General features: G+C 41.5%; 1 protein-coding gene across 1 annotated transcript; it reads left to right on the plus strand.

The window, feature by feature from the left end:
- The first annotated feature begins 397 nt into the window (after window positions 1-397).
- ADCYAP1 (adenylate cyclase activating polypeptide 1) lies at window positions 398-7,933 on the plus strand. Its single transcript, XM_090285135.1, has 5 exons — window positions 398-1,019; window positions 1,298-1,408; window positions 3,518-3,661; window positions 4,120-4,218; window positions 5,344-7,933. The coding sequence occupies exons 2-5, from the start codon at window positions 1,305-1,307 to the stop codon at window positions 5,531-5,533; spliced, it is 537 nt and encodes a 178-aa protein (XP_090141261.1). The 5' UTR covers window positions 398-1,019; window positions 1,298-1,304; the 3' UTR covers window positions 5,534-7,933.
- The last annotated feature ends 17,739 nt before the right edge of the window (window positions 7,934-25,672 follow it).

Genomic DNA, 25,672 nt, shown 5'->3' on the forward strand with positions numbered 1-25,672 from the left:
GGAGAGCTTGATGGTGTTTAATTTCAGAGACCAGAGCTCTGATTGCTAGAGGTTGATGAAAAGTAAAGAGAAATAATAGGGATGTCGTTAAAAATATGACTTTTATCATGCCCGAAGTTCTATGAATTCTTTACCCATCTTTGAGAAATGGGAAAAATTGAAAACCATCAAAATAATTGGACTTCTTAAAAATTGGATTGTATGAGTGAAGGTGTTTATGAGAAGTGGATGACTCCGGATCTTATCATCCAAGAGGAAAGCACAGAATAGTTAATATGTTCCTTGAGGGACTAGGATGCTGACGTCTTTTTCTGTTACCCGATCATTGCGTGACTGAAAAAAAAGGAAGTCATTTCATGAGCGCAACAGTGCAACAAAATAGTCTGTACTTAAAGGCCATAGGCAGACAGATGTTGACAAAGAAGTCTCTTCTAAAACCATGTTCAGATAGATTTCTGCCCACTGCATATATAAATAGGAGCAGAGGGACGGTCACCCCTGTAACCACTGGCAGTAGAATAAAAAGCCGCAGCTTCAGACGCAGCCAGAGGGACCTCAGAGCAGAGAAGGCGCTGCCGACTCTCGCAGCTGCCTGACCGGGTGGCTCCCTGAGACGCCGGCTTCGCCTTGGCCCTCTCTTCCATTCCTCTCCTTCTTTGACTTTCTCTCTTTTCCTGAATCACTCCTGTCTCCTGGTGGACCTGGGCCACTTTGTCCTCCACCGCCACTTTAGCCTGTCGCCTCCGGTTTCTTCCTTCTACATCTTTCTCCTCGCTCGCTCCGTTCTCTCGGTATCACGCTGCCTCCTAGTTCTGTGCGTCTACAAACTTTTGAACAGAATACTGGCCTCAGCAAACAAGTCCTCCAGCTCCTCCTGCTGCTCCCGTTCGTTCCTACGGCTTCTCCTCAGACATTTAACACCAGACGGCGATTCCTTTTGGGTTGTGATTCCAGCGCAGAAACTTGGAGGAACCCTTTGGTCACCTTCCTACTTGGCACCAAACCCTCTGCTAGCAGTGGTAAGAGTTGAATGAAAAAGGGGTGCGGGAGTCTCACCAAACCAAACGGCTCACTTGATTGCTTTTGCTGGCATGAGGGTACTAGTTAGCGTTCCTTCGCTATATTTCCTAACTATATACAGCGAGGCAGGGCGAGCTCGGGCTATCACTGAGGGGTATTCAACACTGGGAGCCTTCCGCTCAGTCCCTCCCCCCATCTCCGGGAGTTCTTGGGGCTGGAGGGTGGAAGGCCAGGGGCATTCTGACGGCTGTGTGCCCTCTTTCCCGTTCCTGAACAGAACGACCATGTGTAGCGGAGCAAGGCTGGCCCTGCTGGTCTACGGGATAATAATGCACAGCAGCGTGTACTGCTCACCTGACACCACCGGACTCCAGTTCCCTGGGATAAGGTAGGTGCTGGCTGTCCGGATGAATTGAGGGTGGGCTTCTCTTCCTCCGACAGTGCCTCATGATCCTCCTCCTGCGGTTCCTCGGTCCGGCTCTGACCATATCCCTAAGTGCTCCAGAGCGCCTCCGCCGCCAGCCTAGGTAGGGCGGCAGGTCCCTGGCCCCAGCTCAGCCCGAGGGCCGGTCAGACTCCACTTCGACTTGGCGCTCCTCCCCCAGCCCAAGGCAGCCAAAGGTCCCGGGTGGAACCTGAACGCTTCTTTGGGCTGGTGAAACCTATCCACCCCCAGCCCCGCCCGCGGGAAGAGGAGGGCAGGGCATGGCCCAGAGCTAGACTTTTTCCTATTTTCAGCTGGAGTTAGGAGAACCTCGGCTTGGGGAGCCAGGTTGGAAGATTGAGCGTGAAGCTCCTAGGGACTTTGCTTTGTTCCAGCTTGTTTCGCACTATCGTGGAGGGATCGCCCTCACCTCAATTCAAATTCTTTCCCTGGAGGACTTTTCTCTCAAGTTCTACATTCTCCAACTGCATTTTGAGTCTCAGGCTGTCTTGGGGAGGAGGAGTGTTGGCTGGGTACTGTTGAGGAAAAGCGATCTGAGAGAAGGAAGAACGAGTCTGCGAGGGAGGGGGAGAAAACCGGTGCAAGGGATGCGAGGAAAGAGGAAGTGGAAGCAAGTAAGCAGGCAGGACCAGGAAAGCCTTCCTCGCCCGAGGCTGGACAACCTGGGCTTTCTTCTTAATCCTGGTTTCTGATCAGTCGCGTTCCCTGCCTCAGTCCCAGAGTGCCTGGCGGGTCAGCCAGATAGCGTAAGCTTGCTTTGCAGCGCTGCGTTCGCACTCTGCGGTGCACCCGGCTACTGGCAGCCAGGAGCGAGAAGCGAGAGTTACGCCTGCAAAACTGCTTCTCCGAGCCGTACCCCAAAACGCGCCTTAGGGGCCGCTGACTTTTGATTTGGCCCAAGAGATAGATTCTGGTTTTAGTATTAGGACGCCTGCATCTGGGTACCGAAGGGTGGAGATGGCCAGCAAGACCTGAGGGCTCCGGCCAGAGGGTCGGGGCAGAGCCGCGTCGCCTGGAAATGGCTGGGTGCGAGGCGGTGAAGGGATGTGCTTGCCTTGCCCTTACCTCTCCAGGGATGAAGGAGTAAAGACTCTATCTAATCCCTCCTAGAGAGCGTGACTTGCCCCGGCAGCTTTCCGTGTCTCTAGCGGCCCAAAGCAAGGAGTTTTTGTTTTAACCCACCTCTCCCCGTCCTAACTAGGTTAGAGGCGGTAGGCAAGGGCGACTGCGAGGCCCCTGCGCTCTTCACGGTTCTCGGTTCCCTGTTGACAATTTTTCTGATACCCAAGGTTGAGTTGTGGTCCGGCCGCCCCGCCTTTCCTAACACGTTATCGAGAACTATTTATTTAGTGTACTTAAAAGCCCCATTTTACCCCCAGCTATTTTCAAAGGCCTTTTCCCTGGGCGAGAGCCAACGGAGGGCATGGATACGCAACAGAATGAGCCGCCGCCAAGCCGACTAAGTTTAGAGGCATTTGTTAGTATATGTGTCCCTGCCAGATCCTCTCCGTCCTAAAATAGAAGCTGGAGGTTCTCCGTGACCTACATCTGCGCGGGGAAGGGCTCCCCTGGGCTCAGAAGCTAGGTGGGGGTGGTTACCGGAGTTGGCAGCTGAACACCCCATCCATCCATCCTTTCTGTTTCGCTCCTGGCCTCCCCTATCGGGTCTTCGCGTTGGCCAGCGCCTCCTCTCGTAGGGCCTTTCTCGTTCCCGCCTGCTGCTGCATGTAGGGGCGGTCCTTTTCAGAAGCTAGGTGTGCGCGGTCAGCGGAGATGCCTCGGCTTCCCAGTGCCCGAGGCCGCAGCCCTGCTGGACGACCCATCACCCGGGAGTGGAGGGTTGGGAGAGCCGCCTCACGGAGTGGGAATTTCATTTGGATGCAGTTTCCTCCTCTTTACTCCTACCCAACCCCAGTCCTGGAAGAAGAGGCAGTTCTCCATGGGAGGCCTTTGGGAGGAAGGAAAATCAGAGCCAGCCCATTTTTGGGGGGATGTTGCAGAGCCGAGGAGGCAATTGTATTGACCACTCCTTGACACCCGCTACCCCTGCAGGTCGGAGAACGAGGCGTACGACGAAGCTTACGACGAGGACGGAAATCAGCAGCAGAACTTCTTTGACTTGGAGCCACCCGGGGTAGAGAGCCCCGCCTCCGTGCCGCGGGCTGCCGCAGTGCTCAACCACCCCGGGGAGATTAGGTACGTACCACCCGATTAGGACTGAGGTGGTGGGAGGGGTAGGGTGTTGTGCCCCGTAGGTTCTTTTTCATAAAAGCCTTCAAGGCTCTCTTCTCCCTGGTTTCCACGACAGCGACAGAAAGTTAGCAGCGGGCCGGTCTGTGTGAACAGGAGGGCCGCGTGGTGACCGAAAGGTCTGTGGTCAAGGGATGGCAGTGAATGCGCACCCAGCCGGAGGGGAGCGCAGTCTCCACACCTACCACCCAGGAGGGCATGAGGAACTTCTGTTCCTGGCAGTCACTTATGGGAACATCCCCAAAGAGTTATTCGGGAGTTCTGGGACTCAGGGGGCGGCGGGGGGTGGGGGTTCCTTTCAGCCTCTTGGAGCGCCAAAGAGCGAGCGTGCCTAGCGGAGGGCATGGCCAGCCACTGGGGGACGGAAGCAGTGACCCTGGATGTGCACTTTGCTTCTCCGTTAGAGATATCGCTCACGTGATCCTTAACAAGGCCTACCGCAAAGTGCTGGACCAGCTGTCCCGCAAGAAATTACTGCAGAAGCTTGTGGCCAAGGGTGTGGGGTAAGAGATTTCTAAAGAGTTAACGGGCGCGTGACGGCGCGCGCGCGCCGGGGTGGGTCTCGGTTCGGAGCGCACGCGCGGAGGTGTGGGGGGTGGTGCGGCCCTACGTTCTGCGTGCACGTGCGGCCAACCAAGGGCGAGTCTGCGTCTGCGACACAGGGTCTGCGTGGTGTGCAGAGCGGGTCCCCGGCCACAGGCAAAGGTGCCGAGGCAGCACTTGAAGTTTGAGGAGAGAGCTCGGATCCAGGAGAAAAAAGGAGAGGGCAGGAAAACCGCGGAGTTTGATCTGTTTTGAATTTAAAAAGCAAGGAAAAGAAAAAAAAAAGAAAGAAAAAGGAAAGAAAGTAGCTCTCTCAGTCATTCAAAACCTTCAAGCTTCCCGGGACGATTTGCTGTAATTTCCTTTCAGTTTAAAAAAAATTTTTTTTTACTGTTAATTCAACTTGCAACCAACAAACCCTCAAATTTGGACACGTAGGGAAACAATTTTTGCCTGTGCCAGACGTACCCAGAGCAAAGGGCTGGCATGTAGCATATCTCAGCAGAAGGCAGCATTTTAATAAAGCCCATGGGGAAACAGATTACATTTTTCGTAATGAATAATTCATGTGATGAAAAATATTGCCTGCAGTCTGTCGACTTGTATTATTGTCACGTTTTTCAACTTAGCGTGCGAAAGGAGAGTGCTTGTGTCTGACTAGGTAGGAATTGCGGATCCCATGTAAACTCCATGGCAGCAGCCGGTGTGGCATTTAGAGCTTTTCGTTATTTTCTGTTAGGACAACTCAGTGTAAACGCATGGACAGGATAATCATATCTCACGGACAGGGGTTAGGCTATAATTGTGTGCATTTGGCTAGGATCTCATACTGGGCCCCTCCTGTGAGAACTTGTTGCCAGGAAATCCTTGGTGATGGGGAACTCAGTGGGGAGGGAGGAATGAAGGGTTTCCGTCGCAGCTCTCACTCGGCTGGCTCTTACTGGCAGGGAAGGCGGTGCTGAGAGCAGTGAGAGCCTTTACCATTACTGCAGGCTCCTGCGTGGGGTGGGGCCCGCCTGCTCCCCGCAGCTATTGAACCTGTGTCTCCTGCCCTGCCACCCTCTTCCCGACCCCTGTCCTTGCAGCGGGATTCAAGGCGGCGACACCAAGGAAGACTCAGATCCGCTCTCCAAGCGCCACTCAGACGGAATCTTCACGGACAGCTACAGCCGCTACCGGAAACAAATGGCTGTCAAGAAATACTTGGCTGCTGTCCTAGGGAAAAGGTATAAGCAAAGAGTTAAAAACAAAGGACGCCGAATAGCATATTTGTAGCGATGAGTTACCAACTACCCTGTGTATACAACCCTGACACAATGAAAAGTCATTTTCCCAACAAACTGAAGTCATCGCTCATGTGTTCTTTCCAAACATGTACTTATGTATGAAGTGAAGCCATTAAATGAATATTTTGATAATACTGTTTTTCTTTTTACAAAGCACTAGAGAATGCACAGATATACTTTGTGGACCAATTATTGATATATATTATAAATATATATATTTAAGAATATATATAAGTATAATAGAGAGCAGTTCATACAAAGTGTGCACAAGGATTGAAAATTTACCTGATCTGTTTATGTATTTATATAAAATAGAAAAATAGACAATCATTGTTTAGAATATTACTCCTATTTTTGTAAACTGGAATTAAAAGGATAGTATTTTTATCCACGACAGGCCTGAAGATATTACTGCTGACCATTTGCTAATGTACATAAACAATGATGCCCTGCTCCAGGGAGATTTTGAGGTAATGATTTGGAAGAATTGCTATAGGACATTCTTTTTGCAGTGAGTCTCTGGGGCAGGCTGCTTCAATCCCAGCCCAACTCAACTAGGCACTGTCCCCCTTGCTGGGTGACAATTCTAATACTTCTGCTTTCTTTAATTCTACTTTTATGTGTATTTGTCTCTCTTTAGACTCTTAGCTCAGAAGGAAATTCTCCTGATAAAACCACAGCTCTATCTAAACTGTGCTTCTCCCGAGTTCACTCCACTCCATGGGGCAAGAGTTGGGAGATTGTACAGAGAAAGGAGACTTGGGTAGGAAGCTCCCTTTTCTGTACTTCCCGGAAACCCAATATCCCAAGGTTAGGACAATTATAACAAGGTGAAAGAAATGCAAAGTGAAAGAGGCAGAGCATAAGGCGGTAGGAGGAGGACCCTGGAAAGGGACTGTTTTGGGGCTGCCCCAGCTCTGGGATGCTGTGGCTAAGCCGAGTCCCCACCTTAGGTCACCAGCCTGACTGACTGGGTGCTGGGTGTTGGAAATGGATGCAAAGTACAATGTGTTTTTCTCCAGTGCTGTCCATGCTTCTCATCTTGTGAAATGGCCAGGATCCTCCCCTTTGAACCCTTCTCTGTAGGAGCCACCTTTTTGTTTTGTGTTTTTTTTTCTGAAGACTCCTCTTTCCTACACTCTTGCGCTGTTTAAGTGCATTCACCATTTTCCATTCACTTCTCTTTAACTTGTGAATGTCCCTTACTTTTTTGTTGTTTGATGCAAGCACTTACTGTAAAGTTTAGGAAACACTATGTAGTTAATCACTAATTAATTATGCACCAAATATGAATCTTTTGTTTCTTGTTTATTGAGTTTGTAGGTAAAATGTATTTTTCTACATTATGGCTTATTGCTTAGTAAAATTTATTTCATAAAACCAACCTTTGTCATATCAGAATGTGTAGTGTTCACATGTTGCTCAGTTTTAATAACTGATAAATCATTTAAACCTCATCTTATGTATGAGTACTATTGTATATTTGTGGTCAAGAATAAGGTAAGCAAGCTCTAACAGACCCTGAGAACTTCCCTTTGTATCCTTTCTTGGTTACAGAAAGCATGTTTGTCTGTTTCCTATCAATTTTTTGAACATATTGAGTAATCTCTAGAAACAAAAGAACTGGCACCCAACAACTAGATGAAACAACAACAGGCAAACCAGCCAAACTCCCAAATTTCAGGCACAAATTCTTTTGGATGGGGGGAAAGAAGAATGAGAAAAGATTAAACATTCGCTTGTACCGTTTAAAGGACCTTTCCTTTTCCTTTATGGATTTGATCAGTATGAAGTCATAAATCAAAGAAAACAGAATTGGATTTGCATTCCCAGGCGGGATGGATGCTGCCAGGAGATCACATTGCAAACAGTGAAAGCACAGAGGCATTCGATCTATGCCCGAGTCTTGTCTACTGGATCAATCTTTAATTCTGCAGTCTCCTCAGGCAATGTGACGCGGGGACGCAGTTTGCAGCTGTAGTGCCTTTCTTCGCCTTTTAAATCGCCACGAATCACAGATGGCTATTTAGTGGCCCTACAATGCTGCAACACATCGGCTTGCATTTTAGTCTTAATTATTTGTTTCTTGGATATTGGGCAGAGTTTTCTGTATTTGTGTCAGCTGTTAGTGGTGAACTAGGGCTCTAGTTATCTTTTTATTTGTGAAGTCTAATTTAGTGTTTTCGTGGCTAGTTGCAAGCATTTACAGTGATCATCCAGTTTAATCTTTTGTATACTTTTTAGAAATGCCAAGAGCCTTACTAATCGGGAGCAGATTTATAATATATAGTGATAATTTAGGTAGATGTTAGTCTTGAAGTTCTTATTTTGTGTGCAAATGATTATAAAAACATCTTAACCAAGTATTATTACACACATGATATCTATAACTAGGACTTTGATAACTGTTATATAAAGTGTGTAAAATTTGTATGAATAAATTTTTGTAAACAATGCAACTTCGTCTAATGTTTGGAGAAAAAAGAGATCAGGAAATAACTACTTTAAAATCTCTTAAAGTATTATACTTCCTTTACCAACCATAAGAATTTTCATGTCTGAAATATCTATCTATCTAAGCATCCATGTATTGTCATAAATGTACCTTAATATCTGCTTGATGGGTTATTGGATTCAACTAAAAATATAAAGCAGCTACTTAGAGAAGATGCCTGAGAATATATTAAGCTTATACATGGCCATGAATGTTGGGACATTTATGGGATGCACAGTTAAAATTAATTTCTATCCCCTAATGTTTATATACATTGTTCAGTATTTTAAAAATTTACTATCCAGTGGTGTAAGAGAGTATCTGGGTATTATTTACACTTCTAAAACACCAATCTAACTTTTTTTTGCAAGTTACTTTGCAGACTAAATTGGACTTGATAAAATCCTGTATAAAATGATTTAATCAATTTTGGAGGTTTTAAAATATGTTTAGAGACTTACAGATAACTATTTCTATTTAAAATGCTTTGGGTAAGAAAAAGGAAAAAGAACATGAGTAAGAGTTAATTAAATACCTTTAAAAGAAAATGTACTTCGAAGCCTAGGACAAAATGTGAAAAGTCATTTGTGAATTGTTTTATTTATATTAACAAACTTTAAAGCAAAGCCTTCATATAAAATTTTTATAAATTTCTCAGTGATACTTATTTTTGAAGTCTTTGATGATTTCTATGTTAAAAATGTTTGTATTGAAAGGCTCTTATAATAAGTCACATATCATTTAATTTAAATTGCTATACTTTCATCTTAAAATTAATGCAGTCAATTAATAAATCAATAAATATGTCACAATAGTATTAAAGGACCAGCAAAGATAAAAAAATCAGCAAGGATTCAAAAACTATCTTCAGAACTTAACTCAATATTTAAGGCCCAGAATCATATAGGGAGGAGCTTATGATCCAGAGATCCCATTTGTAGTAAATTAAAAGAAATGGATACAGTACAATTCGTATTTATATTGGGTTTTATGAGAAAAGTTTTTTTCATCTTTAACTGCACCGCACACACCCCCCCCACCCACCCAACAAGGAGATATACAGTGTGGGCCAAAAGTAGATTCACAGTTGTGAGTACTCAGAACAGTTTATTCTTGTATTATTATTAATATTGTATTATTTTCCATACGAACAACTGTAAACCTACTTTTGCCTACCTCTGGATGTAGTGTGCTAGTGTGGTAAATGGAAAAAATGAAGAAAGATGAGTTTTTTTTTTTTTGTTGGGGCTAATGACTTGTCCAGGAAATAGAGATAAGCCCCAGACTTGGCTGATTTCAAGTCAAGTTCATGTATATAGCAACTGGCTATTCTTTTATGTGGGATAACTAGAATGATGGCTTTTCCTCAGAAGGTTTGATATGTTTAGGTATCCAAGAAGTTATATGTGCCTTAAGGCTGTAAGGGCTGGAACACATTAATTCAATACAACACAACTTATTGGATGCCTAAAATGGGTCAGCCGAGCTGGTAGAGAGAGCTTAACTAACACCTGGGAGTTAAGGTAGTACTTTTCCAAAGAATATTTTTCTGTAACACAGTTACCTGGGAGACTTGTTAATCATGTTTTGTTAGGACTCTTAACAGAACCAGTGAATCTTGATTTTAAATAAAAACCTTAGGTTAACAGGTACTGAAGTCTGAGACTGCATTGATTTAGAATTTGGGATCTATATAGGGACATAAGTGTGCTGAGACTGGATGCTTTTTTTCCACATTAAATAAGTAACAGGTCATGCTATCTGCACACAGTAATAAATACATCAATGAGCCATATTCTCCTGGGATGGACATTAGTTTCTTTGAAAATCGCAACATTTTCTTTAGGTCACTCAGGCCATAGTTAGTATCATTTTACTTGTATGTTCTGGTTGGATCTGTCAAAGAAGCTTCTGGAAAGAGAGTGATCCTATAAGTAGCACACAGAAAGTTCAATCATGTGACTGATAAACTACAGAAATAATGGAAAGAAATCATTCAGCTAGCTGGTAGTAATTGTGCAGATCCAGAGTCCACCTCCAATTGCTTTATATCCAGATTTGGCTTGAGTGTATCCCCCCAACTGTTAACAGGATGATTTCACTTGGTGCCCAACTGTGACCTCAAACTCATCCCTGTTTCCACCATTATAAGACTGAGAATCAAGATCAAGTCTGAGCTCTTCTCTTTCATTGTAACCCTTTTTTTGAAGAAGGGAGATGCTCATTCCTCTTGCTGCTCCTCATGGCCTCACCACTGGCTTTTTGTAACTGGTCAACCTGCCCTGGATTATTCTTTCTTCAGCCAGGCAGTTTTAACTCCTTATCACATCTCTCTCACCAGATGTTCCAGGGGAGCTTCTACAGTCACAGGGGTCAAAGTTCTTCATTTTCTGGTCTCTCTTGGTAGCCAGTCTTACCTCCCACTGTTACTCAACATGGATCCTCCTTCTTCAGAAGGGGAGATTTTTACAGTCTTTTAAGCTCAAATGCTTCTTTTCAACTTTGGTCTGTCAACAATTCTTGCATGCCCAGAAGTCTAGCCACCTAAACATTCTGTAAGGTCCAACTCAAGTCTTCCTTTTCCAAGGATCTTCCTCAGCTTCCCAGAGTGACCACATCTTCATTCACCACCACCATCCTTGCGCTCTTTTTCTGTGACCCTTATCCTCTGTAGCACTACTTTAATACCACTCTGTTCTGCCCTTTCATTAACTGTTTTGAAAGTACATGGCTCATCTCCCTAGCTAGATGACTTCCTGAAGGGCATGGATGATACATTGCACTTTAATGCCCAACAGACTTCTGAGAACGTAAGTATCTCTTTCGAGTGATTGAAATAACCAGAGGACCTGCAGAATTCACTATTACATTTCCCCCTTTATTCTAATAGGACAGCTACAAAGCAGATACAGGAAGTGAACTTATTAATTAGATGTTCGTCATGTATCAAACTAACTCTCCCTCCAAGAAAAGCTACATAGAAAAGAATACCAAATTAATTATGTGTGTTTCTACCATAAGGGAAAATGAACTTTAAGTTCACGTGTAGGCAAAATGTTGCAATAGACTCAGCCACTTGGCCTTTATTTTTTCATTCTGGTAAAGAAGGATTATATTTTCAACCTAAAGAGAATTCACCTTATGCCTCAAGACAGTAATACCTTTTCCTGGAATAAAGGAGAAGGGTTTTCTTGAGCTGCAGACTGGGAACTGAACTGCCCTCAAAGTGATAATTTACAGAGCAGTTATCTGCAGCTCCCAAAGAAACTTTTCCCATCAACAGAAATGTAATTTGAAACATGAGTTCATAGACAGGAAAAAGGACATAATGAAAATTATTTTTAACAACAGTGAAACATGATATGTAGGTGATATCATCTGGTCTATTTTCTTCTTAGCTATATCTTTGATATATATTACAGAATCCTAACTCAGGGAGGAATATTGCCTATAACTCTAGAAGAAAATAATGTGATATGTATCTGTGCACATTTCCCCTTCTCTTGTTAACTATCTTGATTTTTTCTTTCTCGATCACATGTCCCTCATGAAGGACATGGCTTTTATGAGACACTAACTCCACTTCTAGCTATAACTAATCAGGATAATTGCACTCCGTGACCATAGTTAAGGACTAGTCATGAAGTCCATTTTAGGATAGTGGGATTGGAGAAGATTGTTTTTTTCTGGAAGCTTCTGCAAAAGTTCATTCTTTCCTTCTGAATGTATAATATAACACAACACATAAGAAGCTAGCCTTGCAGTGGCACTGACAATGTAAGAGATAGATAGGATGAACAGGAAGAAACACGTCTTTGACAACATCACTGAGTTCTTCAATGAAACCAACCCTGAAGCCTGAACTACAGCTGGGCTTTCCTGTAAATGAGCCAATAAATCCCCCTTCATTGCTCAAGTCAATTTTTGTGTTTGTTGTTTGTAATATTAGTTAGGACCTGTGTTGCAAGTAATAGAAAACCCAACTCAAACTGGGTTAGTATCTTTTCTTCAGAACACAGAAGAGAGTGTTAAGACTGGTTTACAGAGGTTCCAGTGAACAGGAAGCATTAAAATTTCCAGTGGCCCAGTGTCCAAAGACTTCACATCCTTTACTAAAATTTTACTTAATGTTTTAATATTTAAATTTTACAAAACATCTAGAAGTGAACCCTAATTACTGCTTTTAACTATAGTAAGGAATGTCCTTTGAGGAGCCTTGACTGTCTTTGCTATCAACCATGCTACTTCTTTGAACCACTAATGGCTTAAAACTGCTCTTCTCTGATTAAAAAAAAAATTACTATTTCCTATACTGAAGAAACTTGTGATAAAACTCAATAAAGAGCCACTCTGGAAGACAGCATAGTTGTTTCTTGCAAAATTAAATATACTCTTACCATAAGATCAAACAACCAGGCTCTTTGGAATTTATCAAAAGGAGTTGAAAACATATGTTCACACAAAATCTTGCACACCAGTGTTTTATTTAAAATTTCCAAAACTTGTGAGCAACCAAGATATCCTTCAGTACATGAATGAATAAATAAACTGTGATGTATCCAGACAATGAAATATTATGCAGCATTAAAAAGAAATGAACTATCAAACCATGAAAAGCCATAGAGGACACTTAAATGCATATTACTAAGTGAAAGGAGCCAATCTATAAAAGCTATATACAGTATGATACCAATTATATGATATTCTGTAAAAGACAAAACTATGGAGACAATAAAAGTATCAGTGGTTGTCACAGGTGGGGAGGTAAAAAGGGGTAGTTAAATAGGCAGAGTGGAGGGGATATTTAGGGCAGTGAAAAAACTCTGTATATTATAATAATGGATATATTATTATACTTTTGTCCAAACCCATATACAGTTGGCTCTTGAATAACACAGGTCTGAGCTTTGTATGTGGATTTTTTTTCTTTTGTATAGGTGGGGATTGCATTCACAGAGTCAACCAACCTCTGATCAAAAATGGTACTTTTCCATTCCCAACCACAATTTCACAACCATGAATTACCAACTGAGGAATAAAAATATTGTTTTTGATTTGTGGTTGGTTGAATCTGTGGATGTGGAGAGCTGACTGTACAGTCATAAGTTATATGGGACATTCTCCTATGTGATGTTGATGCCACTAACAGCCTGCCGACCCTGTTTTTCAAGGTCCAACTTGTGCAACAGCAAGAGTAAACCCTAAGGTAAAGTATTCTGGTGAGTGATGTTGATAATGAGGGAGGCTATGCATGCAAGGTGGTAGGAGGTATAAGGGAAGTCTCTGTACCTTCCTCTCAGTTGTGTTATAAACCAAAAACTGTTCTAAAAATGTCTTTAAAAAGACAGAACTCAATGGAGACTCACTTCAGTCTTCTGATGCTCTATCCTCCATTTCCCCAGGCTACCTACCTCTTTATCCCTTCACTGTTTTCTCTGGGTCGTTTTAGTGATGCTCCTTAGGCCCCTGAATGCTTTCATTTCATGACTGTCTTTTTTTTTTTTTTTTTTTTTTTTTGCCACAATTGCCTTAACACTTCTTAAACTTGAATCAAACCAACCACGTGCTTTCTCCTGGTTGCTGAGGGCCATTGGAAAAGTCTTGGTGTTCTGTTTTGATCCAACTCTAGTATAAATTTGTGATTACATATGTCTGTCTGCTGGTTATATAATGCATTAACTTCTAATAATGCACACCTAATCAGTTCTCTTTTCCATTTTCTAAACTTGTTCCCTTCACTCTTCATGATCCTCAGCCCATCCTACCCTTTTACTTGATCATTGACTTGGCTTTTCACTTTCTGAAAACAAAAGCAAAACTAAACTTCCCCAGTTTCTTTCCTTCTACCTTTACACCTTTTTTTCCACTTCAAATTCCCATTAATTCCTTGTTGCCTGTATTTCCTCTAAAACTTTATTGAAATTTCTTCACATTCAACTGTGCCATATTTTCCAAAACCAGTATCTTCAGTTTTCATCCTATGGTATCTCTTTATAACATCTCCTTTGTTCCCAAAATTTTCTTTTCACTTGGTTCCAGGGACTCGACTCCACTGTTTTCCTTTTCCCCCATATTTGCCTGCTTCTTTTCCAATCTTTTACATTGCCCCCTTTTCCTTTTTAAATGTGGGTGCCTTCATGTTCTGTCCTTCCCCCTTGCTCCTAAGGCCATACTTTTATCTTAGATGATTTCATCTATGAAGGTCTGATGGCTCCCAATCTACAGTTCTTGTGACAGAATTCAAGGATCCAACTGACATATTTATTTGGATGTCCAAGACCCTTAAGTACCTAAGCTCAATATGTTTCCAAATGAAATCATTATTCACACTTATTCATTCTCTCTGTTTTTAGCATTGCTATCCATCATGCTACCCAATCTAGATATTTTAGAGTATTCTTCCCTTCCCTCTTTATTGATTTAATTGGCTACTAAGTGTTAGGGTTTTTTAAATCCTGTTTTCTGCAGAACTCAACATTTACGAAATCTTTTGATGTTTTTGCAATAGTTTTCTAATACTTTGGCTCTACCTATTCCCTCCTAGTCATTGTCCTCTTCTTCCAGAATGATTTATCTAAAATAACGCCCTGGTCATATTATCTCCCTGTGCTGGCTTGAAAAGTTTTTATGATTTTCTATGGCCCATTGGATGGAGTCTCAAGTCTTTAGCATGTCTTTACTAATTTTCCTCCAATCTACCTTTCTCTTTTCATCCATCACCTTCTATTTGTGGCTCCCTTTCTCTAGAATGCTCTTCTATACTTTAAAAAAATGCCACTAATCTTTCATGGAAGGAACAGCTCTTTTCTTTGTTATCTTGATGCATTTCTTCACACTATTAGCATAGTACTTAGTTGCAAATATGTTTTTTGCTAATAGATTCAGAACCTAAGGGCCATAATTATTCAGCTTCCAATAGGCTTGTAGTTTCTAGCACATATTGGGCCCTCAATCACTATTTGTTGAATTGAAATTAATTCCATGAAAGTTGATGAACAATCATTCTCTACATATATATTAGAAAAAAATAATTTAAGGTATTACATGAAGGATTTTGTTTAGATAGTAGGCAGGATATAGGCATCAAAAAATACCTTCTGAATGACTGAGTCAAACTTACTCTTTTGAATACCTAAAGTGTTTATGTGCTGAGGTCGAGTGAGTGCTGCTAGATTATTTTCCTTTTGGTTTTCATATTCTCTTCTGATCTAACCAGGTGATAAATCATATGCTCTAAGGTAACATGGGAACAGTAACAGAACTTACATATAGTGGGTGTTCACTAAAGCTTGTAGATTGACTAAATGAATATGATTTCTAAGAAAACATAGTCCACCAATTTAGAGACCAAATTCCTTGAAGTTCCTAAAATATATTTGATCTTGTGCATTGACTTGTGTTTTTTTAAATATGTTTTATTGAATATGTTGTTACAGTAGTCCCATTTTTTTCCCTTTGCTCCTTTCTGCCCAGTACCCCTCTTCTCTCCAGCAATCCCACCCTCCTTAGTTCATGTCCATGGATCATGCATATAAGTTATTTGGCTTCACCCTTTCCTATATTATTCTTAACTTCCCCTTGTCTATTTTGTGTCAGCCAATTATGCTTCTTAGTCCCTGCACCATTTCTCCATTTTCCCCCCTTTCTTCTCCCAGCTGATAACCCTCCAAATGATCCCCATACCTATGATCCTGTTCCTATTCTGATTTGCTTAGTTGGATTTTGTTTTTATTTTTTAGATTCAGTTGTTGATAATTGTGAGTTTGTTGTCATTTTAATGTTCATAACTTTGATCTTCTTTTTCTTAAGTAAGTTCCTTTGATATTTCACATAATAATGGCTTGGTGATGAGCTCCTTTAGTTTTACTTTATCTGGGAAGCACTTCATCTGCTCTTCCATTCTAAATGATAGCTTTGCTGGATAGAGGAATCTTGGTTGTAAGTCCTTGCTTTTCATCACATTGAATACTTCTTGCCAGTCTCTTCTTGCCTGCAAAGTTTCCTTTGAGAAATCAGCTGACAGTCTTATAGGCACCCCTTTGTAGGTAACTCTCTGCTTTTCTCTTGCTGCTTTTAAGATTCTCTTTTTATCTTTCACCTTTGGCATTTTAATTATGCTATGTCTTGGTGTGATCCTCTTTGGGTCTAGCTTGTTTTGGACTCTCTATTCTTCCTGGACTTGTATGTCTATTTCTTTTGCCAAATCTGGAAAGTTTTTCTTCATTATTTTTTCACATAAACTTTCAATTTCTTGCTCTTCCTCCTTTCCTTCTGGCACCCCTATGATTCCAATGTTGGCATATTTAAAGTTGTTCCTGAGGTTCCTAAGCCTCTCCTCCTTTTTTTCAATTCTCGTTTCCTCATTCTGTACTGGTTGACTGTTTTCTTCTTTCTTATGTTCCAAATCATTGATTTGAACTCTGGTTTCCTTTCCTTGACCATTGGTTTTGTGTGGATTTTTCTTCATTTCATTTAACATAGGCTTCACTTCTTCCCTTATGCGTTTGCCATACTTAAGCATATCTGTCAAGCCTGTGAGCACCTTTATCACCAGTGTTTTGAACTCTACATCTGGTAGGCTGGCTATTTCCTCATCTGTTAGGTTGGCTCTCTCCTTGTTGCTTAGTTCTCCTACTGGAACCTTGATTCATTCCCTCTTTTGGGTCATACCTCTCTGTCTCCTTATCTGGACAGGATCCTGTGTTTGTTTGCCTGTGTCTTAGGTAGAGGTGTTGTACCTCTTATGTTGTAAGGGGCAGAGACTTAGGTATTCATCAGTATGGGCAACCCACTTCACCAAATTGTGGCGCTGTGTGTGGGGGAGGGGTCTGAGAGGGAACAACGTCACTCGCTCAACACTTGCCCCTTTTCCAGGCACTTCTCCCACTTCCCATATGGACTGGCACTTCTCTAGCTGTTGCCTTAGCCGTCATTCCAAGAGTGAGTGGGTCTGCGAACATTCTAGGACTGTGGGGGCCCTTTAAATAAGTGGACTCTACTGAGAGACTGGCAATTTCTTCTTCTGCCCCAACCCCCACTGGTTTGCACAGTCAGAAGCAATGAGGTTTTATTTTTCACCTGCACTGGAACTGTGAGCTGCATGGTCTGGTCTGGTGCTGGGAGTGCTCTCTAGGTGTCTCTCCCTACTTTTTAAAATTTGTGACTGCACTTTTGGCTGGCCTGTCACTGCCGCTGCTGCTGCTCCCCCCACACTGTGTCCTCTCCACCCTGGCTCCGCCCCTCCTACCTGTCTGGATGAGTATTTTTTCTTTGTATCTTTTTTTGTTGGACTTTCATGCAGTCGATTTTCTGACACTTCTGGTTGTCTCTAGTTTTGAGGTAGTTATATTCCTCCTTAGTTGTGGAGGGAGATGCAGAGTGTCTGTCTAGGCTTCTCTCTTGGCTGGAAGTCTGGACTTGTGTTTTTTGTTTTAGCTATTTAAAACTTATTAATTGTTAATCTGAAATTTTCCATTTAATATTTGTGAAGTGCAGTTGACCACAGTTAAAGAAATTATGGAAAGCAAAACTGCAATTAAGGGGGGGACTACTGTACCTGCACACAATCACCAGGTAATAACTATTTTATCAGTAGGAAAAAGAGAGTATTCCATTATCCATTACAGGTTCCTAAGGTCTGGCTCAGCTAACATAATACGAAGTACAGAGAGCATAACAAAAAAAAAAAAAAAAAGATATTCTCTGTCCATCTTCACAAGTATCTGTTTTCCAAAACTACAATCTTCAAAGATTTGAAGAGTTACAGCTGAACAACCTTGTTTCTCAAAAGCATGTGATATAATCACTGAAAAGTTGTTAAGTATTCTCTTCCTGAACTTAATACTCCCTGAGGATATGGTTCTCAGCTAAAATGGAATGCTTTTTAATTTTTTTGTTTATTGTGTTCTTTTCCTTTATTATTTATTTCCTTTATACACCCCCCCCACCCAATCACTGCACTGTTGTTGGTGTCCTTGAGTCCTTTTTCTTTTTTGCTTCATCCCTTCCCTGACTCACCCCACCCCTTCCCCTAATGCCCCTGCCCATAGCTATCAACGTGCTCTCTATTAGTCTGTCTTTATTTTGCTTATTAAGGCAGTTTTTTCATTAGATTCCACATATGAGTGAAATCCTATGGTATTTGTCTTTCTCTGACTGGTTTACTTCCTTAGCATGATATTCTCCAGGTCCATTGATGCTGTCACAAAGGGTAAATTTTTCTTCTTTTTTTATGGCCGAGTAGTATTCCATTGTGTAAATGTCCCATAGTTGTTTTATCTGCCCATCTACTGATGGGATCTTGGGCTGTTTCTATATCTTGGCAGTTGTAAATAACACTGCGATGAACACAGGGGTGATTATGTTCTTTTGAGTTAGTGTTTTGGGTCCCTTTGGATATATTCCCAGGGATGGCATGGCTGGGTCAAAAGGCAGTTCCACTTTTAATTTTTTGAGGTATCTCCATACTGCTTTCCACAGTGGCTGCACCAATGTGCATTCCCACCAATCATGCAAAAAGGGCTCCCCTTTCTCCACATCCTCACCAGCACTTGTTGTTTGTTGATCTGTTGATGATAGCCATTCTGACAGATGTGAGGTGATATCTCCTTGTGATTTTAATTTGCATTTCTTTGTTGATTAGTAACATTGAGCATCTTTTCATCTGTCTATTAGCCATTTGTATGTTCTCCTTGGAGAAGTGCCTATTCAGGTCCTTTGCCCATTTTAAAATTGTATTGTTTGTTTTTCGGTGTTGAGTTTTGTAAGTGCTTATAAATTTTGGATATTAACCCCTTATCAGATGTATTGGTGAATATGTTTTCCAATTCTGTGGGCTGTCTTTTAATTTTGTTGATGGCTTTCTCTGCTATGCACATAGTTTCTAGTTTGAGGTAGTCCATTTGTTTATTTCTTCGTTTCCCTTGCCTGAGGAGATAGATCAGATGAAATATTGCTACAAGCAATGTCTGAGGTTTCACTGCCTATGTTTTCTTCTAGAATTTTTATGGTTTTAGCCTATCATTTAAGTCTTTAATCCATTTTCAATTTACGCTTGTATGCAGCATAAGAAGGTGGCTTAGTTTAATCTTTCTGCACATATCTGTCATATTTTCCCAACACAATTTATTGAATAAACTATCTTCAACCCATTGTATGTGCTTGCTTCCTCTGTCAAACATTAATTGACTATAAAGGGGTAGATTTATATCTGGTCTCTATTCTGTTCCATTGATCTATGTGTCTTTTTATGCCAGTACCATAATGTTTTGATTACTATGGACTTGTAGTATAGTTTGATATTAGGTAACATGATTCCTCTTTGTTCTTCTTTCTCAGGATCACTGTTGCTATGCAGAGCCTTTTGTGGTTCCATATAAATTTTGGACATATTCTAGTTCTGTGAAATATATCATTGGTATCTTGATAGTATGATAATTGCATTGAATCTATAGAATACTTTGAGTAGTATGAACACTTTAATGATATTAATTCTTCCTATTCAGAAACATGGTATGTACTTTCACTTATTGGTATCATCTTCAATTTCTTTCTTTAGTGTCTTATAATTTTTCCAATACAGGTCTTTTACATCTGTTGTTAGAGTTATTTCTAGGTATTTTATGCTTTTTGTAGCAATTGTGAATGGGATTGTTTTCTTAATTTCCTTTATGATAGTTTATTATTGACATAAAAATGCAACTGCTTTCTGGATATTAATTTTGTATTCTGCTACTTTACTGAATTCATTTACCAGTTCTAGTAGTTTCTTGGTGGAATCTTTAGGGTTTCCATGTACAGTATCGTGTCTTCTGCAAATAAAGACAGTTTTGCTTCTTCCTTTCTAATCTGGATGCCTTTTATTTCTTCTTCTTTTTTGACTGCTATGGCTAGGACTTCCAGTACTATGTTGAATAAGAAAGGTGAAAGCAGATCTTAAGGGAAACACTTGTTCCCAATCTTAAGGGGAACATTTGTAGTAGTTGCCTGTTGATTATGATTCTGGCAGTGGGTTTGTCATATGTGGCCTTCATTATGTTTAGGTATGTTCCTCTATTCCCACTTTGCTGAGAGTTTTTATCACAAATGGGTACTGGATTTTATCAAATACATTTTTGCATCTATTGATGGGATCATGTGGTTTTTATCCTTCATTTTGTTTATGAGCTATATCACGTTTATTGATTTGTGAACATTGTACCAACTTATATTCCCAGAACAAATCCTACTTGATCATGGTGTAGGATCCTTTTTTAAAAAAGATTTTATTTATTTATTTTTAGAGAAAGGGGAAGACAGGGAGAAAAAAAGGGAGAAAAACATCAATATGTGGTTGCCCCTTGCATGCCCCCAACTGGTGACATGGCCCACAACCCAGGCATGTGCACTGACTGGGAATTGAACCAGTGACCTTTTTGGTTTGCAGGCCAGCATTCAATTCAATCCATTGAGCCACACCAGCCAGAGAGGTGTAGGGTCTTTTTGGTGTATTGCTGTATTTGTTTTGCTAATATTTTGTTAAGGATTTTAGCATCTATATTCATCAGGGATATTGGCCAATAATTTTCTTCCTTTTTAGTATCTTTGTCTGGTTTATGAATTAGGATACTGCTGGCCTTGTAAAATGAGCTTTGGAGTCTTCCTTCCTCTTGAATTTTTGAAATACTTTGAGAAGGATAGGTGTTAGCTCTCAGAATGTTTGGTAAAATTCACCTGTGATGCCATCCTTTTCAGGGATTTTTTTTTTCAGTTTTGGAAATATTTTTATTTTAATTTAATTTTTATTATATTTTATTAACTATACTATTACAGTTGTCCCAATTTATTTTTCTCCCTTTGCCCCCTTCCACCTGGCAACCCCACTCCCTCAGGCAATCCCCACACCATTCTTCATATCTATGGATCATATGTAGATTCTTTGGCTACTCCATTTCTTATACTGTACTTTAATTCCCCATTGCCATTCTGTATCTACCTACTTCTTAATCCCCTCACCTCTTAACCTATTCCCCTAGAGCCCTGTCCCACCAGGCAACCATCAAAAAACACTCTCCATATTCATGGTTCTACCTCTGTTCTATTTTTTGTTGTTGTTAGATTGAACTTTTTAAAAAAAAATGTTTTATTGATTATACTGTTACAGTTGTCCCAATTTCCCTTCCCTCTTCTCCCCTCCACCTGATGGCCCCCCCTACAGTTGTCCCCCCCTTTTAGTCCATGTCCATTGGTTGTGCATATAGTTCTTCTCAACCTCTTCCTGTCTACTCCATTCCCTCCTACAATGCTTCTTAATTCCTGTACCATCTCCCTCCCTTACCCTCTTCCCCCTCCCTGCTGACCTCCCTCCAATATGTTCCCCATACCTATAGTTCTTTTTCCATTCTTGTTGCCTATTTAGTTTGCCTTTGTTTCAGTTCTCTAGCTTCTGTTGTTGGTTCTTGTGATGCAGTTTTCATTTTAATGTTCCTAGTTTTGATCTTCCCTTTTCTAAACCAGTCCCCTTAACATCTCATATAATAGTGGTTTGGATCTAATGAACTCTTTCAGTCTTATTTTGTCCTGGAAGCACTTTCTCTGCCTTTCTATTCTGAATGACATTTTCGCTGGGTAGAGTATTAGTGGCTGTAGGTTTTGGATTTTCATTACTTTGAATATTTCTTGCCAGTCTCTTCGTGCCTGCAGGGTCTCCCTTGAGAAGTTAGCTGATAGTCTAATTGGGACCCCTTTGTACATGATTCTTTTCTTCTCTCTTGCTGCTTTTAAGATTCTCTCTTTACCTTTAATTTTAGACAATTTGATTATAATGTGTCATGGAGTGGTTCTCCCTGGGTCCAATTTTTTTGGAACTCTGTGCTTCCTGGATCTGTAAGTCTATTTCCTTCCTCAAGTTTGGGAAGTTCTACTTTATTATATTTCACTTAATTTTTCAATTTCTAATTCTCTTCTTTACCCTCTGGTAATCCTATAATCTGTATGTTCGATCTCTTATAGCTGTCCCAGAGGTTTCTGGCCCTCTTCTCACTTTTCTTGCTTTCTGTATTCTCCTTCCTCACTGGTTAACTGTTTGTTCCTTCCCTATGTTCCAGTTTGTTGATTTGATCTCTGGATTTTATTTTCTCACCACTTGTCTTATATGTGTTTTTGTTCTTTTCAGTATGTGTGGCTTTCAGTCCTTTCTCGTCTTGTTCCAAATCTTTTGTTAATTCTGTAAGCCACCTTATGACAATAGCTCTGAACTGAGCCTCTGACAGGTTTCTTATTTGTTCATCTGTCAGATTCTTCATCTGTTGCCTGGTGAGCTGCATCACCGGGATTTCTATAGTTGTCTGCCTCATTTTGACAGATTTGCGTTTTGCTTTGCTTCTTGAGCAGGCTATAGGGGGCAGAGCCTGTGTACTCGTCACAACCCAGTGACCGGAGGTGATCTGCAACATTTTTCGCTGAGCTGTGGCGCTTTGTTGTCACTACTGAGTGACCAGTGGTGATCCACGACCTATTTCACAGCGCTGTGGGGCTTTGTGTGGGGGCGGGCATCCAAGATGGATTCCTGCTGTTATTCTCTGCTGGGAGACCAGGATCCATCCTCCTGCCCTCTAAGCCTCACTGTCAGAGGCAATGCAGTGGCTGCTTTTCCCAGCGTTGGGGTCGCGAGCTGCTGGGGCTCGACTGCAGCCAGGATTGCTCTCCCTGCCACTGCCCTGGTGCTACCACAAACAGGACCGCCCACTTTTGCTCTTCCTACCTGTCCGAGGAGCGCTGCTGGTTTATAACTTTGTACGTTGGGCTTCTGTGTAGTTTCATTTTCTGGAATTTCTAGTTATCTTTTGTCTTGAGGTAATTGTATTCTTTTCTAGTTGTAGAGGGAGACCGAGCGTGTCAGTCTAAGCCTCCATCTTGGCTGGAAGTCCTCTACCTCTGTTCTTCTTGTTTCCTTAGTTTGTTTTTTAGATTCAATTGTTGATAGATACGTATTTATTGCCATTTCTTTGTTCATAGTTTTGATCTTCTTCTTTTTCTTAAATAAGTCCCTTTAACATTTCAATAATGAACTCCTTTAGTTTTTTCTTGTCTGGGAAACTCTTTTATCTGTCTTTGATTCTAAATGATAGCTTTGCTGGGTAGAGAAATCTTGGCTGTAGGTCCCTGCTTTTCATGACTTTGAATATTTTTTGCCAATCCCTTCAAGGCTGAAAAGTTTCTTTTGCAAAGTCAGATGACAATCTTATGGGAATTCCCTTGTAGGTAACTAACTTCTTTTCGTTGCTGCTTTTAAGATTCTCTCTTTATCTTTGACCTTTAGCATTTTAATTATGATGTGTCTTGGAAGGGGTCTCTTTGCACCCATCTTGTTTGGGACTTTCTGTGTGGTCTGTAGCTTTCCACTGGGTGTGCAGGTTCTGGGGTTTCCTTGGTAGTGCAGGCCAAGGTCAGCCCTTACCAGTGTTTTGCCTGAGGCCACCCTGCCTGAGCTATAAAGCAATCTGAGATGGTTGCTACTTGTGCTAGGCTGGAGATTCCCAGGTAAAGCTATTGTGTGAATCTAAGCTGGTTGCTGCTAGTACTGAACCTACAGCCACTTAGCAAAAGGTATAGGAGCTGTAGGCTCACTTAGGCTAGCTGTTGTTTGTTTGAGAGGATTTTGGAAGTTGTGAAGTTGAGCCAAGACTAGCCATTCATATGGAAAAGCAGGATGGGTGGGCCCATAAGTTGGGTGATATAGAGTCTCTGGGGCTCTCCAAGGCAAGGAAAACAGTGTTAGCCAGGTTGACGGAGTCTGAGATATAGCACCAGACTGCCGGCTCTGTGGCTTTGTCATAGGAAAGCTCAGAAAATGGGTAATGGTTTCTGCCTTCCCCTTTATCCTCCAGCTCTCACCTTGATGCCAGACACTTTAGTTCCTCCCTGTCTGCCTCTGGTGCCTTTCAAGTTGATTCCCCAGTCCTAGAGCTCAGAGGGAGTGAGTATGGGTAAGTCTGTGCATGGGAGTTGCTAGGGGCTCCAGAAGTTTCTTCACAAACTCAATTCCCACTGGTTTTTGCAGCCAGAAGTTATGGGGAGTTATCTTCTTGGCACTGGATCCCTGGGCTGGGGTCTTGGTGTCAGTCTGGGTCTCCTCACTCCTGAGTTATCCCTCCTGAATTTTTATCCACTATACGTGGATATGAGACCATCCCATTTCACATCTTTGCCCCTCCTGCCAGATGGTATGGATGTGGTTTCTTTAATTCCAAAGTTTTCAGACTTCCATTCAACTTGATTTCTGATGGTTCTGAGTGATGATTGTTCTATATTTTAGTTGTAATTTTCATGTGGTTGTGATGAGGCAAGCCATGTTTACCTAGGCTACCATCTTTACTGGAACTCAGTTGAGAGGTTTTTTTTTAAGTATGCTTTATTGATTATGCTGTTACAGTTGTCCCAATTTCTTTTCCCTTTGTTCATCTCCACCCAGTGACACCCCTCCCTCCAGTTGTCCACCCCCCCTTAGTCCATCCCAATTGGTTGTGCATATAGTTCTTCTCAACATCTTCCTGTCTACTCCACTCCCTCCTACTATGCTTCTTAATTCCTGTACCATCTCCCTCCCTTTCCCCCTTCCCCCTCCCTGCTGACCTCCCACCATAATGTTCTCCATATCTACAATTTTTTTCCCACTCTCATTGCCTACTTAGTTTGCCTTTGTTTAGGTTCTCTGGCCTCTGTGGTTTGTTGTTGTGATACAGTTTTCATTTTAATGTTTATAGTTTTGATTCTCTTTCTCCTAAACAAGTTCCTTTAACATTTCATATAAGAGTGGTTTGGATCTAATGAACTCCTTCAGTTTTACTTTGTCCTGGAAGCACTTTCTCTGCCCTTCTATTCTGAATGAGAGCTTCACTTGATAGAGTAATTGTGGTTGTAGGTTTTTGCTTTTCATTACTTTGAATATTTCTTGCCAGTCCCTTCTTGCCTGCAGAGTTTCTTTTGAGAAATCAGCTGATAAGTCTTATTGGGACCCCTTTGTATGTAATTTTCTTCTTCTCTCTTGCTGCTTTTAAGATTCTCTCTTTATCCTTAAGTTTTGACATTTTGATTATTATGTGTCTTGGTGTGGTTCTCCCTGGGTCCAGCTTTTTTGGAACTCTCTGTGCTTTCTAAATCTGTAAGTCTATTTCTTTCCCCAAGTAAGGGAAGTTCTGCTTCATTATTTTTTCACATAAATTTTCAATTTCTAGTTCTTCTGCTTCACCTTCTGGCAACCCTATGATTCGGATGTTGGCCCACTTATAGCTGTCCCATAGTTTTCTGAGCCTCTCCTCATTTCCCTCACTTTTTGTTTCTTCTTTCTGCACTGGTTGACTGTTTGTTCCTTCCCTATGTTCCAATTTGTTGATTTGATCCCTGGTTTTCTTGCCCTCATCACTAGTTTCATATGTGTTTTTGTTCATTTCAGCAGGACTAACCTTCATTTCTTCCCCGTCTTGTTTAAGACCTCCTGTTAGGTCTGTAAGCATTTTTATAACCAAAGCTCTGAACTGTGCCTCAGAAAGATTTCTTATCTGCTGCTTCGTTAGATTAGATATTTGCTGTCTGGTGAGCTTCGTCATTGGGATCTCTATCATGATCTGTGCCATCCTGACAGTTTTGTGTTTACCT

The sequence above is a fragment of the Furipterus horrens genome, unplaced genomic scaffold (genome assembly GCF_987537825.1).
Source record: "Furipterus horrens unplaced genomic scaffold, mFurHor1.1.pri manual_scaffold_8, whole genome shotgun sequence".
In the NCBI taxonomy this organism is placed as follows: Eukaryota; Metazoa; Chordata; class Mammalia; order Chiroptera; family Furipteridae; genus Furipterus; species Furipterus horrens.